Below are 24,284 nucleotides of genomic sequence, written 5' to 3'. Positions count from 1 at the left end.
TCATGAAACCAGTTTCTTAAGACAAAAAGTAAAGCACAAAATGCAGAATGCTAGTAGTACTCAATGCACAGAAGAAAATCCTTTAATTACTTTTGTGTTTGGAGTGGAGCAAACACACTCCTCCATCTCTGGTCAGCAAACTTTTCCTGCCTTTTATTTCAAGTTATGCACTATGCTTAAATGCAATTTGTAATATTTCCAGTGTGCAAACAGACAAAGAGTTCTCAGTATATCTTCTCTGATTAATGCATTATCTGTATTATTTTTGACTGATACATTAGTCCAGAGTACTTGGGATTGAAATGTATTCAATAATTAAATCTTTCATGTCATCAAAAGATGATTTTCTTGGTATCAGAGACTGGAATCCTAAACTTGAGACTAGGTACTCTTCAGCTTCTCTTAATGAGATACTAAGCTGGCCCACAGGCATGTCTGTAATTAAAAGGAACCCCAAACCCAAAACCCACCCCCCCAAAGACGGACACTGTCATCTTAATAACTTTCAAACATCTTTCCAAAATTGAGAGAAGTCAGCTAATAAACATATTTGCAACTGCAATAGAGAAAGTAATGAAGAAAACCTACGATTTAGGGCAAAAACTCCACACTGTTCATTTGAGTAGAAAATTAGTGGTATGTGTCTGAAAGGTTTAATACACTCATTGCTACTTTACCATTATATTTTTTCTAATATCATCTCCTGCTTTCCTACCCTGTAAATGTAAAATCGAGGGTTTATATTTAAACTTTTAAATAATTTCACATGCATTGTAGATTGCACACAGAAATCTGTAAACACATCAACTGCTATCTAGGAGCTAACCCAACAAAATTTAGGTAGGGAAAAGTCCTCCTCTTACAACTGCTGGACAGTCTTGCATCCACACTTGTTTCTATCTTTATTTTTTTTTCCGTCTTTAGGCAGGAAGAAGGCATGATACTGTGCCAGAAAAAAACTTTCCCAGGTTAACAGAAGCAGTTCTGTTTGTGCTCGCTGGAATTCAGACCACAGGGCTACAAAACCCCAAACCTAAACCACGTATATTTTTGTAAGCGCAAGGCAGCACTACAGAAGGGGAGAGTAGTATTGTGGGATATTTCATTCTTTGCAATAAGCTGTAATTCTCTACTGCTTCTGGGGAGAACTATATTTTGTGTCACAAGTAGGAAGTATTAAAAGTTACTCACACTGCTGAAGTTTAGCTTCACAGTTTGTGAAAACCACAAGCTTTTAATAGATTAAGTCTCAACTTCCCTGCACACAGCTTATATTTTAACAGGCAACATCTTGATTTCAGCTCCACTCTTTTGACCACCTGTGCTCAGATTTAAAGACATCTACATCCATGTGCTTGGCAGGGCATGCCAAGGACAACTTTATTATACAGAGCTGTTTCTAAGTCAAGTTCTCACTCTGTGTCAGTGCATTGAACCACCCTTTCTTACCCATCTAGAGATCAAAGCAAGTGTCCTGATCATTTTAATAGAATTATTTCCCCCAGGAAGGGTGTATTTCTACTAAGCTCTAACTGCGCAGGGGCTTGCATTCTTTTACATAGCCTTCCAATACCTAAATGGGGGGGCTACAAGAAAGCTGGAGAGGGCCTTCTTACAAGGACATGTAGGGACATGACAAGGGGGAATGGCTTTAAACTGAAAGAGGATAAGTTCAGATTAGACAATTGGGAAGTTCTTCCCTGTAAGGGTGATGAGGCACTGGCACAGGGTACCCAGAGAAGCTGTGACTGCCCCATCCCTGTCAATGTTCAAGGCCAGGCTGGATGGGGCTTGGAGCAACCCGGTCTAGTGGAAAGTGTCCCTGCCCATGGCAGGGGGGCTGGAACTAGATAAGCGTTAAGGTCCCCTCCAACCCAAACTAGTCTATGGTTATATAGTAAGAGCGAATGAACAGAAGTCCACATTCTAATTTTCAGGCAAAGCTTCCTCCTTGTGTGCAATCTCAACCGAGTTCTTTGGGCCAGGCAGGGCCATCACATGAAGGAGAACATAACATTATTTGCTCTGCAGACCTACAATAGGCAAGTTTTTCACTGACAGATTTAAGATACATAGGAAGTTAACTCCCTCATAGGGGCTGACACATATGATGTGATAAAGAATATTAAGGTGACACCCTTCTTCCATTCAATAGTTCTGAAAGTTCTCCAGTGCAAATAGAGACAGTAAATAAGGGAAATACTGCTTTCCTATACTAGAAAGGATATTTTCCCACAGCACTGATATAATTTCCCTCTTTTCCTTTAAATACAGTAGCTTTTAAGATCAATTTCTCACAGATGTTTCATAAAATCTCAGCCACATCACCCATTTTTGACGTATTGGTGTTTTGGAGACGTATTTAAACAAGTCTTTATATGCTATTTTGCCTGATGTCTAGCATCAGAAACATCCAACTGATCTTCTAGTTTGGTCATCCAAAAGTAGATGAAGGCATGGCCATCCACTGCTCCCTCCAGAAGGAATGCAACAGGAGTGGTGAATGCCACGAATGACTGTTCCAGGTTGTTGCCTCCACACTACACTGAGTTGTAGAAGAGCTGAACATAGCCCTTGCCTCCAGCCTGCTCCCCACTACTGCTGCTGCTGGTTAGATTAAGATCTCAGCACAGGAAGCTGACTGATGGCACAACACATTTCCTGAACCAGTGGGAGCTGGCAGCGGGAGTTTCCTTCCGACCTCTCCAAGTTACAGCACTCCTGCCTTTGACAAAACCAAGCAGCTAGCTAGTGGGGAGAAGAGAATTCTGAGCCAAAGAAAGGAAAGAGTGAAGGCAGAAGCTTTGGGCCTGGGCCTCATAGGCAGTGCTGGTGCTTAAGACATTTAGACAGAGTTTTGCTGACTGCTGACAAGCTATTTGTCTCATGCATGCTGAGTACAACCTACTTTTGAAGAGCCATGCTGTGTGATGTTAGCAGCAAAAATGCAGCTCTGGTCTTGGTGGAGAGTTGTACGTTATGTACTGCAAATGGGAACCACCATTGACAAGATTTGTGATAAGCAGTTTCAGATTTTAATTGGGGCAATTGCACAATTTCTGCTCATCTGTTACCAAGCTGTAAGGTTTTATCATCTGCTACTTTTTTGCTGCAAAAAAATAACCAATTTTGCTTGGAAATAGATATAAACAAACTCTAGTCCTAGAAATACAGCTCTGAAGCAGCACAGTAGCTTATATCTGATACACTGTGTGCATCAGTCCAGAAGAGGAAGAGTATGAACAGATATGAAACAAATATCCATATCAATATAGGTAACAGAACAGCCAAAGGGAAAAAAAGATGCATTCAGCAAGCCCTTAGCTCTACTGAAGGGAGAGAAAGCCATAGGGGAAGGGAGGGAGTGAAGCAAGTCACAGAAACTGCATTAGGAAGAATCATAATCTCAGACGTTATTTAAAGCAACACATGCCATGCTTTCCTTTGCAAAAGTTCAGCAACGCAGAGCATCCCAATGGCAGGAATTTATCCTATGCAGATTTTAAAACATCCTCCACTACTCCAATAAAAAGGCTGCATATTTACTAAGATATTGCAAGAAGTTTGAGCAATCTGATCTTAAAAGGAAATAGGGGATGCACAATTCTACCAGTGTGCTTTTGAAATGGATAGGGAGGGAAATCCCCTTCCACTACCGTAAGTGTGATAAAAACAAGCCTCACAGTTACGAAGAGAAAAAAAAACACCATATATATAATCTACATAAAATGCTGAACCAACATTGTTATTTTTGCTTTTGTCCAGAGGAATATAAAAATTTGAGCAAGTATAACCTCTGCAATGTATTTTACATGAGTGGCCTCTAGAAGATGAAAGTAGACTTATCTAATTATCTCTCTTTTCCAAACACAAAAAAAAACTCCAACGCATGAGAAACCCTCCAAATAGTCTCTAGTAAACCTGAGAGAATATATGGCGAGTCAAGAAACCTACTTTGAAAGACAAAGGGTAGGTAATAATAATTGGATTACAGGAACAAATGATACAAAAGAAATAATAACTTTATCAAATTTTACTTGTTTGAAAATCCCAAGTTATTAGACTGCTTGTATTAAAAAAAAACCCAAACTTGTTTCCTCTTCACCTGCTGAAGTTATACATTAATCTAAATACACATACTAACCCAACAGCAATTTTAACAGTCTTTTCCTCTTTCCTCCCATCCTCTTGATTCAAAGCAGAAGAACTCATTAGAACAACTAGCGATTGTTTGGAGCCACAGCTTTAGCAACAGCTGTACAAACACATCAATCTCAAGTCAGGAACTCTGCCATAAGCTTACTAATAATGTATGATTTAGCTTTGGGGCTATTACAATAACTTCGGTCATTTTCTCTTTCCAAATGCTATATACTGTTTCAGGCCTCAAAAAATAAAGTGAGAAAGTAATTAAAGGAATTGGGAGGGAAGATGGAATGGCTAAAACAGTGACAAGAGTAAGTCCTCCAAAATTCATACATATAAAAAAGATGTTTCTTCCTTATTCAATTAATTCATACTAGTGATAGTGCTAGAAACTAATTGTACTAACATCGCCAGGAGTTGTAAAATCTTGACCTTTTTAGTGTACACACGACCTGGAGTATTAATGAGCAGAGTCAGGCCCTTGCAGTCATGCCACTGCTTTCAGCCCGCACACCGCAAAACTAGAGGACTGTAGGTGATGACAGACAACTTCCTCCAAGTTCAATCCCACCTCAATAACTACATTATCAAGAGCAGAGTCAGATGACAGTGATTAGAAACTGAACTGGTTTTAAAGTTTTTGTCTTCAGATGGAAATGTAACCTGAGCAATGCAATGACAGCACACATGATTTTAATAAAGGTCAGTCACACTGGAAATACGAGGTTTTTTAAACAGATGCACAGTCCACGTGGACTAGCAGATAGCTATTGAAAGTCATAATGCCAAACTGCTGCAGAGATGCCTTTTCAGGACAAAGTATTTTAACAGATTCGGAAAGGAAAAGAAACTCCTTGACAAATCCATCAATCTTGAATAAAGACTGAGTTAAAAGGAGAAAGATAACACCTTGGTATAGATGATTTTTAAAACATGCAAGCTATAAATTAATGGAAGATGTGACATTTTATCTCAATGTACAATTAAAATACACTGAATACTAAAAATATAATCCATCATTGCCATGTTTGTTAACTTGATTACAGTCTCTTCAGGACTAACATATGCACTGCTGATTTTTTTTTTGGCGTGATCAGGTCCACATCACATACACAAAAAGCTTCATTTTGCCATGCAACTATTCTGGTGGTTTTGTTTCCTTCAGTTATTCCCAATAAAGCCTCAGAAAGAAGGTGATGTGATCTAAATCTCTATACCTTGAATTGTTCCCCAGCTGCCATCCATCTAATATTACCTCAATGTCCACATGAAAATTATGTAATAGGATCATGGGAGAGCTGCTCAAAACTGGTTTCGAAGTAGGAATCAAAAGGAAACAAAAAGGCAAAGAGCAAGCAAACTTCTTTTGGAAGGAAATAAAACAGAATTGTTATTATTAGCTTTGGTAAGAAATAAAGTGGATGGGGCGAGGGAAACTTGTATCAAACCAGTAATTACTGCTACAGCAAGTCACCTTTTTAACTTATAGACACAACCATAAGCCTAAATTCAGGGCCAAAACAGGTTTTCTACAGGAAACAAGATAAGGAATGCAATTAGCTTCTATTCCTTCTTTTATTGAAGGAAAACCCCAGAACATTTCTTCTTTTCATCAGCTCCCCAGCATTTCATATAATGGGTCCAGAGAGCTGATCTCTAAGAAGCCCTCTTCTTAGAGAAGGATGATATGTAGCTGATACGTAGGGTGGTGGGGTTTTTCTTAACCACTCATTCAGGAAGACTGACTGAAGGAATCCAATCCCATGTTCAAATGCAAGGAAACAAACAAACAAAAAGGACTGTTAACATTACTAATGCCATTTTTTCAAAGCAGGATGGAATATACTTATACCACCTAAATTCTGTTTTTCTCATTACCTCCACTAAAGGCAGATCATCTGGCCTAGATGAGCAAATTCAATAGATTGTTAGAGCTGCTTGTAGCCACATTTCAAAGGCAGATTATGAACACATTGCTCATTACTAGTCTCACAATGAGCACCTAGAGGAAAATAATTATGTAAGGCAATATCTCATTCTTGTGCTGCTGCCTCACTGAAATAATTTGTTTAAAATAGAGCTGTAACATAGCAAGTGGGAAATTAAGTTGAAATATTAGTTGAAGCAGTTCTACTTTGCTCAGTTTAAACCCATCCATTCAGAACAGACTTTTGCCCATGATACGTAACTGTTGTTATCAGATATTTAGTTACAGGTATTCTGAGAGATGTGACAAGGACCTAAAGAGGCAGCCACATTTTCCCTGGTATGAAATCAAACTCCACCCTTCTTTTCAAAGTTTTATCAATATTCCTTCTGGTGTCAATCTCTCTGGGAATCCTTCTCGGTATTGACTAGTCATTTTCCTATCGTCTTTCTGAAGCTAAATCTAAAAGTTCTTAATTACTTAGCTTTCTGAATATGCTTTACTAGTGATGCAAAGGAATACAGTCAACTTAGCAAAATCCAAAAATGCTTATATATAAATATTTCTTCTTCTTATAGAAGTGGTGTTACAAGTCCTTATTCCATTAAGTTTGCATTATAAACCTAACTACATTTTCTTCAGAAGAACATATGTTTTCCTTTTACATCTTTCAAAATATCTTCAAAACCTGGAGCTGAGTAGCTAGTTTGAGAAGGAGCTGGGGCAAATAGACCCATTTTAAATTACTCTGTTTTCATGCAGTACTTATATGAGGTCAGAGCAGAAAGTACTGCAGTGGAGGGAGCAGACTTCCAAGGATCAGAGGCAGTAGGCTGCCTGAGGCTAACTCTGCACATATTTGATCCACACTGCTGCTCAGTCTTGGCCTATTTCACAAAGCTTGGCCTGTTTCACAAAGGTAACCTCTGAGAGCTACATGAATGAAAATACAGCATTTTCAAGTGACTGAAAAGATGTATCAGAATTAGACAAAAATTATGAGAATTTCAGATAACTGTGGAACTTACCAGCTCAGAGCAAAAAACTTGAGACTGAGGTGTTCAGGACCACGAGTAGGGATGGCAGTCAAGAAAGGACATCAGTATCCCTTCTTGCATAAGCTCCTACACAAGAAAACTTTTCATTTTTTGGGGGGTGGAAGGGATGGAAGGATATAACATTTTGCGCTCGATTAACTCCCTGGGTGGCTACCTGTGCGATTGGTAGTGCAGACACAAGAGAAGCAGCTGTACCACATGGGCAAGTGCAAGGTAAACAATCTGGCCGTACCTGATAGGTAGTTCAGTCTTTATTATTCACTAAAAGGCACCTTCATCTAACTCTCATGCAAGTGCTGCAACCTAAGGATTTGAAAAAACCATGTTCCAAGAACAGTGAGGAAGGACACAGAGGTCAGGAAAGTAGTACCTTCGCATATGTAACTGTATAGCTAATACATGAGCTCAGTTTCAGGAGGATTTTTGTTGCATGCTCTTCATGGAGATGGAAAAGCACACACAGCACATACTTAACAGCTTCCATCTGTATTCCAAAAGAATAGACTTTCAAAATGTAGAGGTGGATCCACGCCAAGAATTACACCAACCCATTAGTAATATGGACTCTCCCACTGCATCCTCTGAGTCGGGTCCTCAGAGACCTCTTATCCTCTCCTGGACACCATTTGCTAACAATTACTCTATAGTAAAAGCATTCTGCTTTATGGATGAATTATTTCTGAGGCTTGATATACCATAAAATGCTACGAAAGAGAGAGAAAAAAAAAACTAGTTTGATTCGCACACATTCCTTTAAGCAATCTATTACACATATAATAAATGCATGTCTTCAAAGCCCAGTAAGAGCTCTCTCTCCTTGTACAACTACCTTTCCTTCTCTAAAATCCAGCCCCAAGATAGTTAAGATTTTCAGGATAAATTTTGGTTTTGTAGGTCTATTTTCTGGATTTTATCCATGAGATTTGCCTCTTAAAATTTCCCAAGTTTAATACAGACTCGCATGAACCACTTAGGGACTGAAATACACACATACTGTTGTTTCTTCTAGCTCATAAGGTAACTGAAAAAAAATGTTATTTCAAATATTCAGTTCCAGACGGAAACTATTCAACAGTCTTTCCAGCCAGATAACCATAAACAACTTTGATATGTATCCACACTTGTCTCAAATGCAGAGCATTTTCAAATTACAGGAATGGGTGGAATTACCATGAGAATTGGTTTCCTCCTACCATCACCATTGCTTTCTCCAACTGATTTATTAGTTTCAGTAGTTTCTTGCCAATTCATTACTCAAAGCCCTATTTTCTATTTACCTAAATCTGAACGTGCTTTAATTCCTTCGGACTTCATGAACTTGGGGGTGGGGGGGAACACACCAGAAAATTTAATTAAACAGGAGTACATAATTATTAATTGCACATGTACTTTAACATTTTAATGAAAAATAAACCAAACTTCTTTATTCCTAAAAAATTTAAGCAAAGTCAAAGTCTCAGTTACAGTCTTCTATGAATAAAATAATGCACCACAGTACATTCTGAATATTCTACCTAAATCACCAGTTTTAAGTTTGCAGTGCCGGAAATAACACAGACACAATTTTTTGCTCCTTCCAGTTCAAGAGATGGCATAGCTACAGTCGTACCGGGGCATGCAAATAAGCTTTGTTCCCCTATTATGAAAGGCTACTGAGCCTACTTACAACATATTCCGTACACACGGACATCTGTTTTTAAGACCCAGAAAGAGAACGATGAAGAATGTTTGTGAAATCACGTATGCTTGCCAAACAAGACTTCACACACATCTATGATCTTAATTTATGGTAATAACGGAAAGCATCTCACTGGTCAGGATTGACTACACCCAGCACTTTATAAAACATGTTTTCTAAAAACTCTTCGGAAGTAAAAACCAGGGAGATCTGAGCCTCACTACCCGCTGCAGCAACAAGAGTTCAAAAATGAAGCAAATAAGCGCCAATAAAGACAGTGGAATGCAAAAGGGGAAAAGACTCTCCCGGTGCTATTAACAGACCTCCAGCTGACTAGGTTGTCACAGCTCTGGGTAAGCACTCGTTGTAAAATATTTTGCCACAAAGCATTCTGCCCATCAGTTATTATTTGTATTTGACTCCCTCCTTTCACCCTCACCTCCCTCCTGGTTAATCTGTACTTGCTTACTTCTAAGAACTGCAGTAATTGTTGTTTTAGGAAGTAACTGTACAGCATGGGCAGGCTACAGATCAGCCTTCTGAGAACACAGCTCCACTGCTGGGATCAGAGACAACAGCCTGCTAAGATTAACTCCCTCTGGCTGGTACTTCGATGCCCCATTATCTTTTCAGGAACTACTCAGTTACTAACACCCCACAGACATGCGACCCTATCTTCAGATGTCCCCTATAAGATTACTTTCCATTACATCCTTGATTTCGTGTTTGCAACCCTTCTACCATCCTCCCTCTCAGTCCATCTGTAACTGCAGTTTGGATAATATCAAATAACAGAGATTATAACTTGCCTTGCCTATTTTAACTATATGCACAGAGCATACAGCAACAGGTATATAAGACTTGAGCCTAGCTGCAATCAATCTGCGGATGAAAAGGCAACTTCCTGACAGGTGCATCAGCTGCAGACACTGAAGGTTAGCACTGTTTTGTCCTGCAGACATTTCAGACTGTTACATATGAGACTCAAACTTGTCCTGCAACAGTCCAAATGCCAAGTATTGTTTTTTGCTAAAACTACAAAGGAGGAAGAAGAGAAGACCCACCTATAACTGGGTTTAACACAAATATCCCTACCGTTACCTCTGTTCTCCTCCAGTTGAGCCTGAAACAGCATGGCTTTCCTCCACATTACGTTTTATAATCAATAATGTGTCTAAATTTCACACAAACCAATTTATTTCCCAGCCACCCTTTCTTTCCAAGCTCTATTCCCGAAAACATTACTTCTCAACAATAATTTTAACAGAAATGTCACATATATTAAACAATCCATGATTTTTTGGTTTAGCAGCAGCATTCTAAAAAAAATTCTGCTAAACTCTTAAATTACTACCACTAATTACATGTCACACAGCAAGTTACCAGTTTTCATTTCCACAGTTCAACTAAAAAAATATAAATAAAGTACCACATGCATTTTACATGCTTTTTTTCTGAAAGAGCTTACTGTACAGCATCCCAGTAGTTTGCAGAGCAGATTCATTCCATAACTGCTCGCTTTCCCACACAAGTCCTTTCTGTCACACTCTGCATTTTTTGACTGGGGTCAGAGGGAAGGAAAGTAAAGGCAGAGAGACGAGAAAAGAATGCATCCTACTAAACTCCTGTGATTTGAAAACATCCTCTAAACAACCAACCCTTCTCCCCCAGCCCATTATATCTCCATTGCACATATTTGTACCTAAATCCAGGATCCAGTATTTACAGCCACTCGGCTGCCCGTTGCTGCAGCAGGTAGGATTTACTGAGTGAAGCGATCCTAGGGTGTCAGTCTGTTTAATCCTGTTTGGCATGGTGAGGAGTCAGCTGTTCCAATACCCACAGTTTACGAATAACCTACTCGCCCACACCTCAGGGATGTGTTACAGCTTCTCCTGAAGATGTTCACCCAGATAAGGTTACAAGCAATGCCATTAGATTGAGGAAGTCGCTGTTATCTTCTCAGTCTGGTTTAGCCCCCTGCCCTGCCGTCAGAGCAGCTCCTCTCTTCTAGGGATGCTCTCCTCTGACTCACTGAGCACAGTTCCAGTCTAAATTCACATGTGGGAATAGCCAGATGCAGCAGATTACACTCTACCGTAACTACCCTAATTGAGGCTCAAGATGATCTTAAAAAATACTGCAAGCCAGCTATTCTTCCTCTCAGCCTTAAGAAAAGATGCAGTCTAGTACTTCTACTAAATTTTACAATAACTGGAATGCAGAAAACCAGCCTTTAGCACCTCTTTTTTATTTTGCAGTGCATAGTTAGTTTTTATTTCTTTAGCTAAAGCCATAGACACAAAAAAGCCAGACATTTTCTGGTCAGCTACACCATTCAGTGCTTGCCCTGGAACTTCCATTTTCCTTGACAAAATCTGTACCAAACAACAAATTATGCCTTACCTTCATCTCCTCTTGAGCCTTGTTTGTGAGAAGTAAAACAACCTAAATATTTTGATAAATTTGTTGAAGCTCTCACCCTGGTTTAAACTGCATTTCAGATCTTTTCACCTCTAAGCTTATATTCTGCAAAATAAATTTCTAGTTCATCAAGCAATCTTCCTGTTCAGTAAACTGAAACAGTGTGCATTTTATTTTGTATTTATGCATTCTTCACCTAGCATGCCACACATGCATTTGTCCATAAATATTCATTTCTGGGTTCTTTTTTTTTAGCTAAATGTTTTACAAACCTAGAAAAGATGTTTGGTTTCTTCCCCCAGCACCTCATCTGATTTTAAAGGACATGCAAAAAGCTACATTCACTAGATAAAGAGATATGAAGCCAAAGCAAGGATTAAATTTCCGTAAAAACAGAAATGAAATGCTTTCATCATATTGTCATGAAAAAAGGGCCTTAAAATGAGATTGAACAAACAATACTGTAAAAGACACAAGCATGTAACAGGAAGAAGAATATACAGCAGTGAGGGGGTTGCCAATGATAACAGAACAAACAAATACATGTAATGCAAGGATAAATAGGAATTTTACGTGGAACTCATAGCATATAGAGTCCTAAGAGTCAAAGAAGGTTTATCATTAGCGCTTATCACAAATTGGGTACACACACATTACCCTGTCTGCACTACTAAAGAGCTCTGCACACCCTCCACCTGAGGCTGAGGTTTTGCTTTTCTTCATGTTTCTAAGGAAAGCCACCCTAAATTCCAAATCACCTTCCCCCCTCAGCCTCCTGCACTGAGACCATTAATTCCAATTCCTGAACATTCTTCTGCTGACCCAAGACGACTTTTAAATGACACTGAATTCCAGAGGTGGTGGAAGGACAGCAGAAAAACCCCTCTTTCTTCAGGATAAGTGATCTTTATAGTTGCCACCTACAGTGAGACTTCCACTAAGGCTAGTTTATCCTTCACAAAATTGTAGAACATCTGAAAATGATTCTAGTTTCTAGCTGAGTAATAAAAAAAAATAAATGAAACAATCCTTTTCCTCTGCTCCCCAAGAGTTCCCAAGCACATTGAGCGTGCTAAAGAACATCCAACCATTCTCACTGTAGTTACTCTTACATCTTTTAACTAAAATTTAAGAAAATATAGTCATTTTATCAGTGTAGCTGATTTCCATACATAAGAAAACTTCTGACAAAAATACAGCAAAAAAAAATACATAAAACTGTTTTGGGGTTGGTTTTATTTTGCTTTTCAACTGCATGTAGACTGACTTTATAAAACCAGTAGTATCTGCAGGAAGATACTTTAAATGCTCTAGGAACCACATCATTTGCAGCTTGCTATTGCAAAAAGTTCTCCCGCTCCTACTGAAATCAAATACTGCTAGTTTTTAGGTTTTGCTTTGGCCCCTTCTCTTCTCAGAACACAAATCTGACAAGTAAATCAAGGTGGTGGGAGAGAGAGAACCACATGAACCAGTACATAAATAAAATTTCACATTACATGGTTAAGAAGAAAGGATCATGGATATGCAGTTGTCTTCTAGGCATACAATTGTGATAAACAACTGCTCTACAGGAACACTGGAGTGGAGACAGCAGACTCCACGCGAATGTCCTTCAGAGTGACTGTGGATATAACATAAGAATTTGATTGAAAAACATCAATGCATATAGTGAAATAATAGCTACAACTTTCTTATGGTCAGTCCAAGACAGAAAGCTCAGACCAGTAACTTCTCCTACTGAAGCATAAGCAAAATGGAGGTGACTTCTACATCACAAACCCAACGTTTCTTAATTTAATATGCAGGAGCTTTCTCAATTTCCATCTGAAACAGAGACCTGTATCTATATATGTAATTTTAAGCCCAAACAAGCAGCCTATTAATGTCATTCTATGGTTTACTTCAGGCTGTACCACAAAGCTCTCTTTGTCCTTTAGCTCCAACAGGTTTTCTGTATTCCAGAGCCTTATCCTACAGTAACTCTCCTCTGCTATACAGCTCTTCCTGCAGCTCCTCACATTAACAAGCTCTTCTAGGAACTCATCATTAGTAATGACGAGCCAGTCAGGTAATCTTATTCCTGCAGGCAAAAATATGCTTACATGGAGAACACCTTTAGGCAAAACCACAGCAGGGCACAGAGCACAAGCTCAGTGCAGAAGAGGTTGGACTGCTGGCATGTTGCACAATAGCACTGAGCTGCCCCATCTCCTCCCCTTCATCTGCTCCTTCAATATTCATAGACCAGAGTCCAATGGGACAACAAACTGATCAAATTAGCAAAGAAAAAAGCTCATACACCATGCCATTTGACAGCGTTTAAAATGCGTTTTGTATTTTTTTTTTTAAAGAGTAAAAATTAACTGTTTCTTTTTTCACCTTACCTGCAAAAAGCAGAAATGTTTTTTTGGCTATACTTGTTATATAATATATATATTTTATATATCTATAATTTATTATATATATAATAATTTATAATTTCAGCTTAATTTCTGAAAGCGAAGAACTGATGAAAGGCCCTTCAGACCCCTGGCAATTTAAGACATTTCTCAGTTACTTAAACCTCTGACAAAGTAAGTGTTCAGCTGAAAATTCTGTTAATGGCCATTTCACGAAGAATTTAAAATTCCAGGCAAAAGAGCTCTCACTTTTAAGGCAAGATTTCGTAAGAAAGACTACATCCCAGTGAATAAACAAAGAAACTAAAAAACACCCAAAACCCCAACAACAACTATTAGAAGAGCACTGTACATCCTCAGTAGGTAGGGTAGCACATACTTTGTATGAAATACAGAAATTAAACACCATATCTATTACTACAGTGAAGGAATGGGATGAGCTTTCTGCAATTAAGTAAGTTTCTGGGCTTATTGACGGACAATGCCAGACTGCCAAAACCATTGTAAGGTATTAATATTTTGCCAGTTTAACCCGGCACAGCAGTAACAGCTCATTAAGTCTCTACCACTGACAGCCAATGAATCAGCTTCTCACAAGTACCAGCTCTTAACTGCAACATCTGCAATCTCTGTTTGCCACTGGATTAACCTCCGACTGGAAGTGCTACCTCATCTGAGGTACTATTACTAGTCTTGCATGTAAGAATAGAAATACGCATCTCTTCTTTTGTTTAAGAGGACAACTGGAGTTAAACCGACTGCATTTATCATACTCCAAGAGATCTGCATGGTAATAGAAGTAACAACTTATATTAGAACAAGGATAAACAGTATTCCAACTTAATCTCTGAAAGGCCCCATTACATTTTATACCATCTTGGAGAAAATAAGCAGAACAAGAAAGAGAAGCTAACAAAATTAGAAATTTCATTTTTAAGAACTCAGTTTGAGTTGCCTCGGAGCCTAAGAAAGAAGACAAGGAACCAGCTTTTCCCCTTAATAGCTATCAGGTTTTTTTTGGAGGGGTGGGGAAGAAGGGGTATGTTCAAAGATGATAGCAGTAAAAAAAACAGCTTTAAAATTCTTAAAATTTAATGAAATAAATCTTAAATAAAATTGCTGTTCTCAAGTAAAATTAAATCTGTCGTCTTCTCCAGAATCTTCCACCTTATATTCCAGACATTACATTTACAAACGGAATTTATGTATTTTTGAATCAGTACTACAGTTATTTAAAAAATTCTTGTTTATCTTAAGAGTGGAGAACTGTATACAAGATAGTTGAAACTTAACAGAAGAGTGAATTCTTTACCGAGTTCTGCCAGCATCTGAATGTCACGATTTTAAAACCATTTTGGAAGTGATCTGTGAGACAAATGCTCTCATCACTTAGAAGTGCATAGTTCCTAAAATTTTGAATCATGTTTCTGCATGTGGGAGAGAAGTTTCAGACTTTTCCAGAACTCCAGGACCAAAGACCACCCAGACATAGGAGCCAAAGCCAGACATAAATCCAGAACTATTAAAATTCTTGAACTAAATTAAGATTGCACAAACCAATCAGAATTCTATTTACAATAGGCATTTCTGACATAAATAAATAAATAAATAGGGCAGACATTGCATACAAAACCTATCTTTGGCAAGTTAGACTCTCTGATTAGACACATCAAACACAGACATTCACACCAGAACACTAACACAATCAAGAAACTGTAGAACAGCAAAAACACATCAATCAATAAATATGAGGTTGAATCTTTGAGGTGAGCTCCTACACTATGATGAAAACTGTGAAAGGAGCCTGACTTTGCCTTTTCCTCAGTGTACAATGTGTCCACAGTTTAAATGCTCAGAGCACAGCTGCACCACTAGGATCTAGTTTCTTCAGCTCCACACACAAAGATCATCCTGTTCCCAAAAAAAGAGCCTTGCTGCTCCTCAGTCTCACAGACAACACTGCCGGCCTGCAAGGAGCGGAATCATTACAACAGTGGTTCTTTGGACTTATATTCAGCACGCTGTTTCCTGTTCTTTGGTACCAGTGCTGCCAGGTGCCAGAGACACTTTAAATTGAATCGGTCAGAAACTGTATTTTGCAATGAATTGTGCGAACATCCTTAATTTGAGATTTCCAAGAACTCCTTTCAATACTGGGATGTTTCAATCAAAACAAAGAAAACAACAACAAAAAACCCACAAATAACCCAAAATCCCAATCAACAACCATCTCTATCAGAACATGCCAGTCACCTAATTAGCTGGCAAACCTGGGAAAAGTTATTTTCTGACTGACAGTAAAGAAAATCAGCTGGGTGATTAATAACCTTCCTTTCTGCATCTTGGGTAAAGCATTTCGTCAAGAGCAACTGACAGAAAGACACTGAAGCACTCAGGCTTTAATTAAGAATATTGGGAAACGATTAATTTATCCAGCTCTTCAGTCACATAAGTCCTTCCTGTCTCCAGTTTTGCAGAACATGCCCTAGCTGTTGCTTAAGCCTACAGTACGAAAGAATATCAAAAAGCGCATGACACTGTAAAATCTCTCCCATCTTAGTCATTTGGCTATTATTTTCTTGAGCTTTTAATACTGTTCTGTGCCATTGCCAAGGAATTGGAGCCTGTACACCACTCACAGGAATGAGGAGGTCTTTCAAAGAAAGGATGAGATGTTCACTGTCCCTGGCTGTCTGTTATCTGGAAAAGCTTTGGGAAAATTCTGACTTGACACAGTCACCACTGCAGCATGCCAAATCAGTTTGAAGGATCCCAGCCACTGTCAGCAAAACCACAACAAACCAGCTTCAGATAATTCAAACAAAATCTCTTGGATGAGTGTAAGGAATGTTGTTCCACATACATTCACTACTCAGAGAGGGTGGGAGGGGAGAAGAAACATGCCATGCCTCATCTCTACATTGGAGAAAACACGAAAAGTGTTCCAAGAGAGAAGTACTTACTGTCCTAATGAGACATATTGAAGAAACACTCATTTTTTACATTAATTTTATTATCCAAATTACCCTTCCTGTTTTTTCTTCATTTGAATTTTCTGATGTAGTTTCCTCAACCATATTTAAAACACTCTTTTTCTTCTCTTCACACTCCAAAGAAAAAAGAAATCAGCCTGCTGGCATGAAAAAAAAAAATCTGGTCAAAACAAGGTTTAATTCTCCTAACCAGTTGTAACTGAACATACAGGAGGTGGGACTTTTCTTAAAAATAGATCTCTTGGCTAATTATCCTAACTGGAAATGTATGCAAAGACAAAAGGAAAGGTTAAGAATATATTCAGAACTAGTGCTCAGAATATTCAATTATGGTCTTGACTTAAAATTAGTTTCTTTTAAGTCACTTAAAAGGAAGACGAACCATTCTAGTAACCAAACTACGTCATTAGATATGAAAGAAATGCTTTTCAAAGTGGACATGTGCTCCCTGTAAGAAATACTGATTCTGAAGTTCCATACCTATGCATCTGGAAGAACTGCTTCTGCAAGCTGTGTAGGTTACATGCTGGCTGACCACAGCGCTTTTCTTTTTCCCCTTCTGCTAACTTCAAATTGTACAAATGCATGTTGGCTAGTTACAAAGGGTTACACTAAGACTGCTCCTCCTTTTGTCTCTGCTCAGTACTGCCTAACAAGTCATGTCCACGTATCAGACCAGGTTAAATTTTAGATTGGTAATAATGTTAACTTCCTGAAGCACATAAAAAGACCTAACCAGACTCGATATCCTAATATGCATGCCACTTGCTGACAATATAAGGTTAGTATTCTTGAAAACTTAAACTTTCCAAAAAAGTAATACTGTCTTTCAAAAGCTCACAATCTGACAAAACAATGCAATCTTCTTCTGCACTTCTGCCATTTAGAATGGCATTTTGCATCATAAAAACACTAAAATGTTCCTACATGAAAGATGAAACTGTCAAAATAGATTAAGCATTTTTTTCAAATAAAAATCATTACAGAAATGTAAACATTTATCATCACCCCAACAAATTCAGTAACAGAGTAAGACAGTGTTATTCCAAAACCAGCAAACGAAGGTAGTAGAATACTATTACTTGTAATAAGTTGCTCCAGTTCTGAAGGTTGTAATCTCAGCAAACTCTAACAGTGATGAAGCGAGTAAGCACTGGATCCCATAGCCTGGGCTTTCACTTTAGACCAATGAGGGCCTCATCTACACAGTTTTTTAACACTTGCAGGGACGGTGATTCCACCACTTCCCTGGGAAGCCTATTCCAATGCCTGATCACCCTCTCTGTGAATAAATTTTTCCCATTGAATATGTACCCAAAATAGTGGCAAAACATTGCATTATGAAGCAGTTATTTGAAAACAAACTTGAGGTATCTAGTGCATCTGTCAAAAAGCTTCTGATAAAGTTGCATTAAAAGCGATGCAACATTTCTAGTACAGCATGCATAACAGACTAATTTTTACAATATGATTGCAGGAGAAGTGAAGTCAATGGGACTGCACTTTCAGCAGCCACCTCATAAAAACTGAACTGGAGAAGTCAGTAGAATGCTAAATCCTGCTACTTCCATCTGCAAGCAGTGATGATGACAGATGATGTGATGTAATGTGACGATGTCCTGAAAGGTGCACAAGAACATTGGCTCTATCTAGCCTGCTCCTCGACAATTTTCTCCTCTCCACTAGACACGAAACACATAAATAATCCTCCTCCTACCAAGTTTAAGAACGTAAGCTGCAACAGCATAAATGCCAGAAAACTAGAGTTGGAAAAAAGAACAGAAGACCTTATGGACTCTGTCAATGTTACACAATTCTGTGCCAGAAGGAAAGTGCATCAGGTAAAATTACCCAGATAGTCCTCGGAAATGGACAGCCATCCCAGCTGCAGAAAAGAAATACACCAATAGCTCCTTGTCTTTTGTCATGGGCAAGGCAGTTACCACATAACTATGACAACTCCATGTCTCTAGTTCTGTCCTGTGCAAATAAACATCCCTATCTCCATTCTCCCTGTCCATCACCACACTGACAAGCTACTTACGCACTGATATGGAAGAGAAATTCTTCGGGTGGCTCTTAGATGCTCTCTGGAGTACCAGCTCTGAAGATTTAGTTAATTCAAAGCAAAATATAGGTAACAAAGACACCCTCAAAAAGTAATTCTGAAAACACTGAAACAACTTTTACCACAGTTTGTTGCACCTGAAGAGGGACAGTTAAGGAAAATAAACACTGCTCCATGATGTTTTTCTTCAGTTGAAACATACGAGCAACATTTGTAGGATATTAATTTAGCTTGTATTCTGTTCTACCTCAATGCCTTGGTTAGAAAAAGAAAGTGCTGTCAGAGAAAGGCTAATTGCAAGCAAAATAACAGCTCTCTCGGGAAATCTAAAGCCATCAGAATTGCTGGTTTATATCCACCTTCTACCTCCCAAAGATCAGCTGTGCAAATACATCTGTTCTGAAGCAGATACATTTTACACACTGATTTCCGTTCCAACTGCGATATAGAAGAGAAATGTATTTGGCAGCTGTCTGGGACCAAAAGTACATTCAAGCCAGTACTATAAAATTTCTTTTTACTGTCAACTGTAATACTGAGCTCCCAAGCAGGGCAAAAAGCTTTCATTTCCTATGTACAAAAATTCCAGAGATGAATTAACTATGTACTTATGCCCACAAATAGACTCAGCATGGGAAATACAGACATACCTGACAGGTCTTCCTGGGCTAGGTTATGATACAAGAACAGTGCAGGAGTCAAAGGCAGGTTTATGCATAAATCAATCCTATGCAACACGTGTAAACTTGGCTTAGAAAGAGCTCTTGCAGAAATTGAAATGGTGAGATTCATTGAATCTCCTTATCTAGTTTAGGACTGCACAATGCCAAGGAAGCAATTCATACAGACTTTACTGTTTATTCAATGCTGAATTAGAATTTGGCTATTAACTCTGACCATCTGATGTAGTTTGGCTATAAAGCTCAATGCAAAGATTATGATCCCACAGACCACAGTCAAGTGCTGACATTTTATTTAAGTTTACTTATGCTCAAACCACATTTTTAACTGCAAACTGAAGTAAAACCTCAAGGCGGGAAAGTCAGGATAGAGAATTCTTGTTTTACTTTATACTGAATCTATTTTATTTACCTGGACTAATGCATGAGAATATGTCTGAAAAACGACACAGACAACCCTTAAATTAAAGCTATCTTTGCTGCTGTTAGAACTAGCAACGCTTTTTGGCAAAATATTTGTGATTATATGGAAACTTATGATTTATTAGGCTTTCAGAACAACTGATAATGGCTAAGGTAAACTTCAGCTAATAAAATGCGTGCACCTCTGTTCAAGCTCAAATCTGCCTGATAAATAAGTTGAACTGACACTGCAGCATGGCTTTTACAATTTTTTTGCTAATTTAGATGAGCAGAGCGTGAAATCCAACTGACTGCTCAGCTTTGCCTCCCATGAGCTCTTCATAAAGCTTTCTATTAGCTGGTTATCTGGATGGGAAGCCTGTTATTTGGAAATTTTATGAGGAGGTAATTGATTCATCAAGAAACAGAATTTTTAGACAAACATTTAATATCTTGCACAACTACAACGTGTTACTCAGTACCACCTTCTGCATGTGATTGTGTCCAGCTGTGTTGCACAAGCAGTTCGCTTTCTCTGTGGTGCCCTGGAAACTACAGTCCCCACCTTTTGCCACGTGGCCCCAGGGCAACAAGGAAAAGCAAGTACCCTACCTACTCATTGTTAGGAGTTACTTTCCCTGCTGGCCTGGACTATAACTCATTTCCTGCAGCTGCAAATGCTGTCAGACAGTCCCACAGGCACTTTGGCTCTGAGCCATGGGTGGGGATCCTTTTTCCTTACACATGGCCCATGCTTTACTTGCTTGCAATCTCGAAACAGCAAATCCTCCCCTTTTACAGCCTCCCTCTGTTTGTAAAAAAACAATTGCTGCCCAACTTGTTCTTTTCTTCCATTACAAACAGGGAGCCCTTCTTCAATTATTCAAAGTGGACTTCCATTTTACTTGATTGAATTCTGCTGCTGTTGCTATCCTCTTCCTAAGTAAAATATTTGGACTCAACATGGGAACACTCAATTTCTCAATCATAACTTTCAAAGCTCTTGATCATACACAAGACATTTTAGCTTTACTCTCCTCCACGTCCCCTTACACCTAAAACCAATATTCTGAATAGAAGGTCTCCAGTTGGGCAAGAACAATTTTACTTAATGTAACAAATTCAAGGCTCTCTTTCATCCTGTTCTGTGGTCTCAACTATAAAATATTTGTCTTTTCTGAAAAAAGATCTCTAGATCACCCCTGCAATTTCTCTTTTTCTTAATTCCTGAACAGAAGGTCAAAAAGAGCTCTGACACCTGTGATACCTGCCCTGTACCACTCCTTCCCATCTTGCAGGTATAGAGAAGGGCTTACTACACAGCTCTTTAAACAAATTTGTAAATCTTTGTTTTGGAAAATGTCAGCCATTAAATCGTCCTTATTATGGGAGATCCTTGAGAGATACTGCAGTTGGAAGAAAAAAATACTCCTGAAATAACATTTTTCTGTTTATGGCACCAGTCAGGACAGTATCCTGAGAGTGAAATCAAAAGCCAGTATTCAGTACTGAAGTGACGTGTGGTATGTCACCATGTTAGTAAGCCATCATTTACCTTTCAGATCTGAATAGACCTACACAAGATAACTGGATTATAAGAATATATGAAACAAGCAGACACAGAATTGTAGAACTGTTTAGGTTAGAAGACTTTCAAGATCGAGTCCAATGTTAACCCAGCACTGCCAAGTACATCCCTAAACCTACACACCACAACTACACATCATCTAAATACCTCCAGGGATGGTGATTCCACTCCTTCCCCGAGCAGCCTGTTCCAATGCTTGACAGCCCTTTCAGTGAAGACTTTTTTTTTCATATTCAGTCTCAACCTTCCCCGATGCAACCTGAGGCTGTTTCCTCTTGTCCCGTCACTTATTAGTTGGGAGACCAACCTACAACATCCTTTCAGGTAGTTGTAGAGAGCAATAAGGACCCCCTGCACCTTCTCCTCTTCCGACTAAACACCCCCAGTTCCCTCAGCTCTAGGCCCTTCCCCAGCATTGCTGCCACTGCATTTCATAAAATTTTAACAACTTTAATTATTCAAATTTAATTATTTGGTAAACAAAAGTTCCCAGTGGCAAAGTTTTGAACCAAACAGATAGTAACACAAATTATCAGCTAGAGGTGGTCCCAAAAACCTCATGAGCAAAGGCTTGTTGTAGCCTTTATAGCTCTCCAAACAGCAGCATCTACAGAAGGGATATGATGGACTACCACAAATTCTTCAGACTTCAGAAATACTCAAAGTCAGGTAAGACAGTGAACTTACAGTCTCAACAAGCAAGATATTCATAAACAATTTAAAATACCTGCCGATTTTTCTGAGCTTACAAGCTTAATTCCATTATACTGAATCCTGTCCCCTGCCCTATATTTACCCAAAGCTCTGTGGCTGCGTAAATGCCCTGCAATCAAAGGAAAGAGAACTGCACATGGCAAAAAGATGTACCCCTGAATGAAAAGAAACCCTTGTTAAAAGAAGGAAAAGCACCAAAAAACCCAACAGGAACATTCTTTCTCCCCCACACCCAATAACATGCGGGGATATATAGCAAAAAGAATGTTGCCTTATGTATTACTTGTGAAAAACATGTTCTTCCAAAGCTAGTAATTTATTTTTTGTAGTGCACCAACTGTTATTCAACCTCTTCACTACCCACTTGTTTGTCTTTTTTCCCCTGTTATAAAAGGGATTCAGATTTTTTAAAATGTACTCATCTCTAAACTGCACATCAAACTGATTAAATGACCCAGATAATGTACAAAATTAGATCTGATATCAAGCAGAGCAAGCAAGAGGTCTGGAACTCGAAATCAACCCTTCCCCTAAATGACTATCCACTAGTGAATATCTTTTTTCTGTGTAATGCTTTCCCCATCCTCTTAGGAAAATACTTGTCACCTTTACTACAATAAAATTTTAGAGATTGAAGATAGTGTAAATGATATATTTTTTTAACCACCAATACTGGTTAGATATTTAAAGTAATACACATTCTTAGAGGACAAGTAATACACTTGCAGGCAAGTGATGAGGGTCATTTTCTGGGGCTGTCTTCTAACATTAGAATAAAATGACATTACCTTTCATGGTTGACAGAATATGCGGACAGACGAGGAATGACCAAGATGAGCTATCAGAAGTAGGCTCCACTGAACGCACTTTCTGCTTTAATAATCTTTCTTGTTACCCTACTTTGGATGATAATTTCAGATTAAAGGCATTAAATATCCCCCAACACTTCTCTACTCAGTGATGAGATGTGGTTTCACACAACTTAAGAACCAGCTATAAATTAGAAGAGGTCTGTGATTTCAAAACTTTGAACCTCACATCTGATATGCTGTGGCTTTGCAACCTGTACTGACAAAACAGCAAATGGTACTGACAAACACTGTTGAAAAGATGAAATTTGTAGGGTCCAGATATACCAAAAGGAGGGCAAAACTCTTTGCTTCCCCAAGCCATTTGTACAGGCTAAGCACTCAGCATCCAAACAGCCACCCCCACCACTTCTGATGGTGATCACCTCCCTTTTTCCTTTGGAATTACATAAAGCCTTTCTCCCTGAGACTCTCACAACAGCTTGAGATGTCAGATATGTAGAGATTCCAGACTTGTGTCTACTGCATGTGGCTTAGCCCATGAACTATACAGAATTAGTCAGAGCTGATGCTCACACTGTGAGCCTCGCATATGACATACATTTTTAAACTTACAAACTATAGAGAGCAATATCCTAATTAGTTGAATCATTAAAAAACTCTGTAAGTTTCACTGAACTATGGCCAAAAAAAAAGGAAAAAAAAAGAAAAAAATCTGTATTAAAAAGTTGAGTTGCAGGATCAAGTACTAGAAATCTAGGAAATACAACAGTTAAAAATTGTCCACTCAAGCACATGGTCTGCCTTAAATTATGTAAGTCATTAACTTGTTCTTTGTTATGAGGGTTGTGTTCTGTTTTATTTTTTAGGAATTCATACCTCAATCAATGTCCACAATGAACAACTCTGAGAAGATCTAATTATTTTTCCATTCTTCTGATTAGCATATTCCCCAATGCCTTAAACATCTTTAATCAAATGCAGCACTTGAGAATGAGTAATTGCTTTGTGGGATTGTCTGAGGTACTTTTCACTATGGGGGGAAAAATAAAATCAGAGCACTCCACTAATTTTGCTTAATTTTTGTAGTCCCTCTGTGAAATGAACATTATCAACCTCATTCAAGCAATAGAAAGTTGACGTAAAGACTGAAGTCAAATGTATCCAGTGGTTTCAAGTACCCTGTCTAAAGTCAGGGTTTTTTTCACTTCCACCCACCCCAGATTACTTAAAATTATATAATAGTCTGCATGTTCACAACAGTTCACAGTTACTTCAGTCACAGGCACGAAAACTTTACAAATCAAACATCCAGCTCCTAAAGTCTGACACCCAGTAATGTGGGAATAAACTATTAGCAGCTGCTTCTTATCAGCTGGGGTTTAGACAGCATGC

The 24,284-nt window shown here is 38.6% G+C and overlaps 1 protein-coding gene across 3 annotated transcripts in view; it reads right to left on the bottom strand.

The window, feature by feature from the left end:
- TRIO (trio Rho guanine nucleotide exchange factor) overlaps positions 1-24,284 on the bottom strand; it is a 237,274-nt gene that overhangs the window by 36,191 nt on the left and 176,799 nt on the right. The window contains exon 35 of one of the 3 annotated variants that reach the window (XM_061449239.1): positions 16,654-16,768. The exons of the other annotated variants lie outside the window; for them this stretch is intronic. Within the exon in view, the coding sequence (XP_061305223.1) occupies positions 16,761-16,768 (8 nt within the window). The 3' untranslated portion in view covers positions 16,654-16,760. Of the gene's footprint in view, positions 1-16,653; positions 16,769-24,284 lie in introns of those variants that run through there. 3 annotated transcript variants of the gene reach the window in all.

The sequence above is a fragment of the Pezoporus flaviventris genome, unplaced genomic scaffold (assembly GCF_033815535.1).
Source record: "Pezoporus flaviventris isolate CSIRO_AGI_PZ_B2104156 unplaced genomic scaffold, CSIRO_AGI_Pfla_v1 ptg000007l, whole genome shotgun sequence".
NCBI classification, from domain to species: domain Eukaryota; kingdom Metazoa; phylum Chordata; class Aves; order Psittaciformes; family Psittacidae; genus Pezoporus; species Pezoporus flaviventris.
Note: the sequence above shows the minus strand (reverse complement) of the source record. Positions and strands in the feature narration are given on the sequence as shown.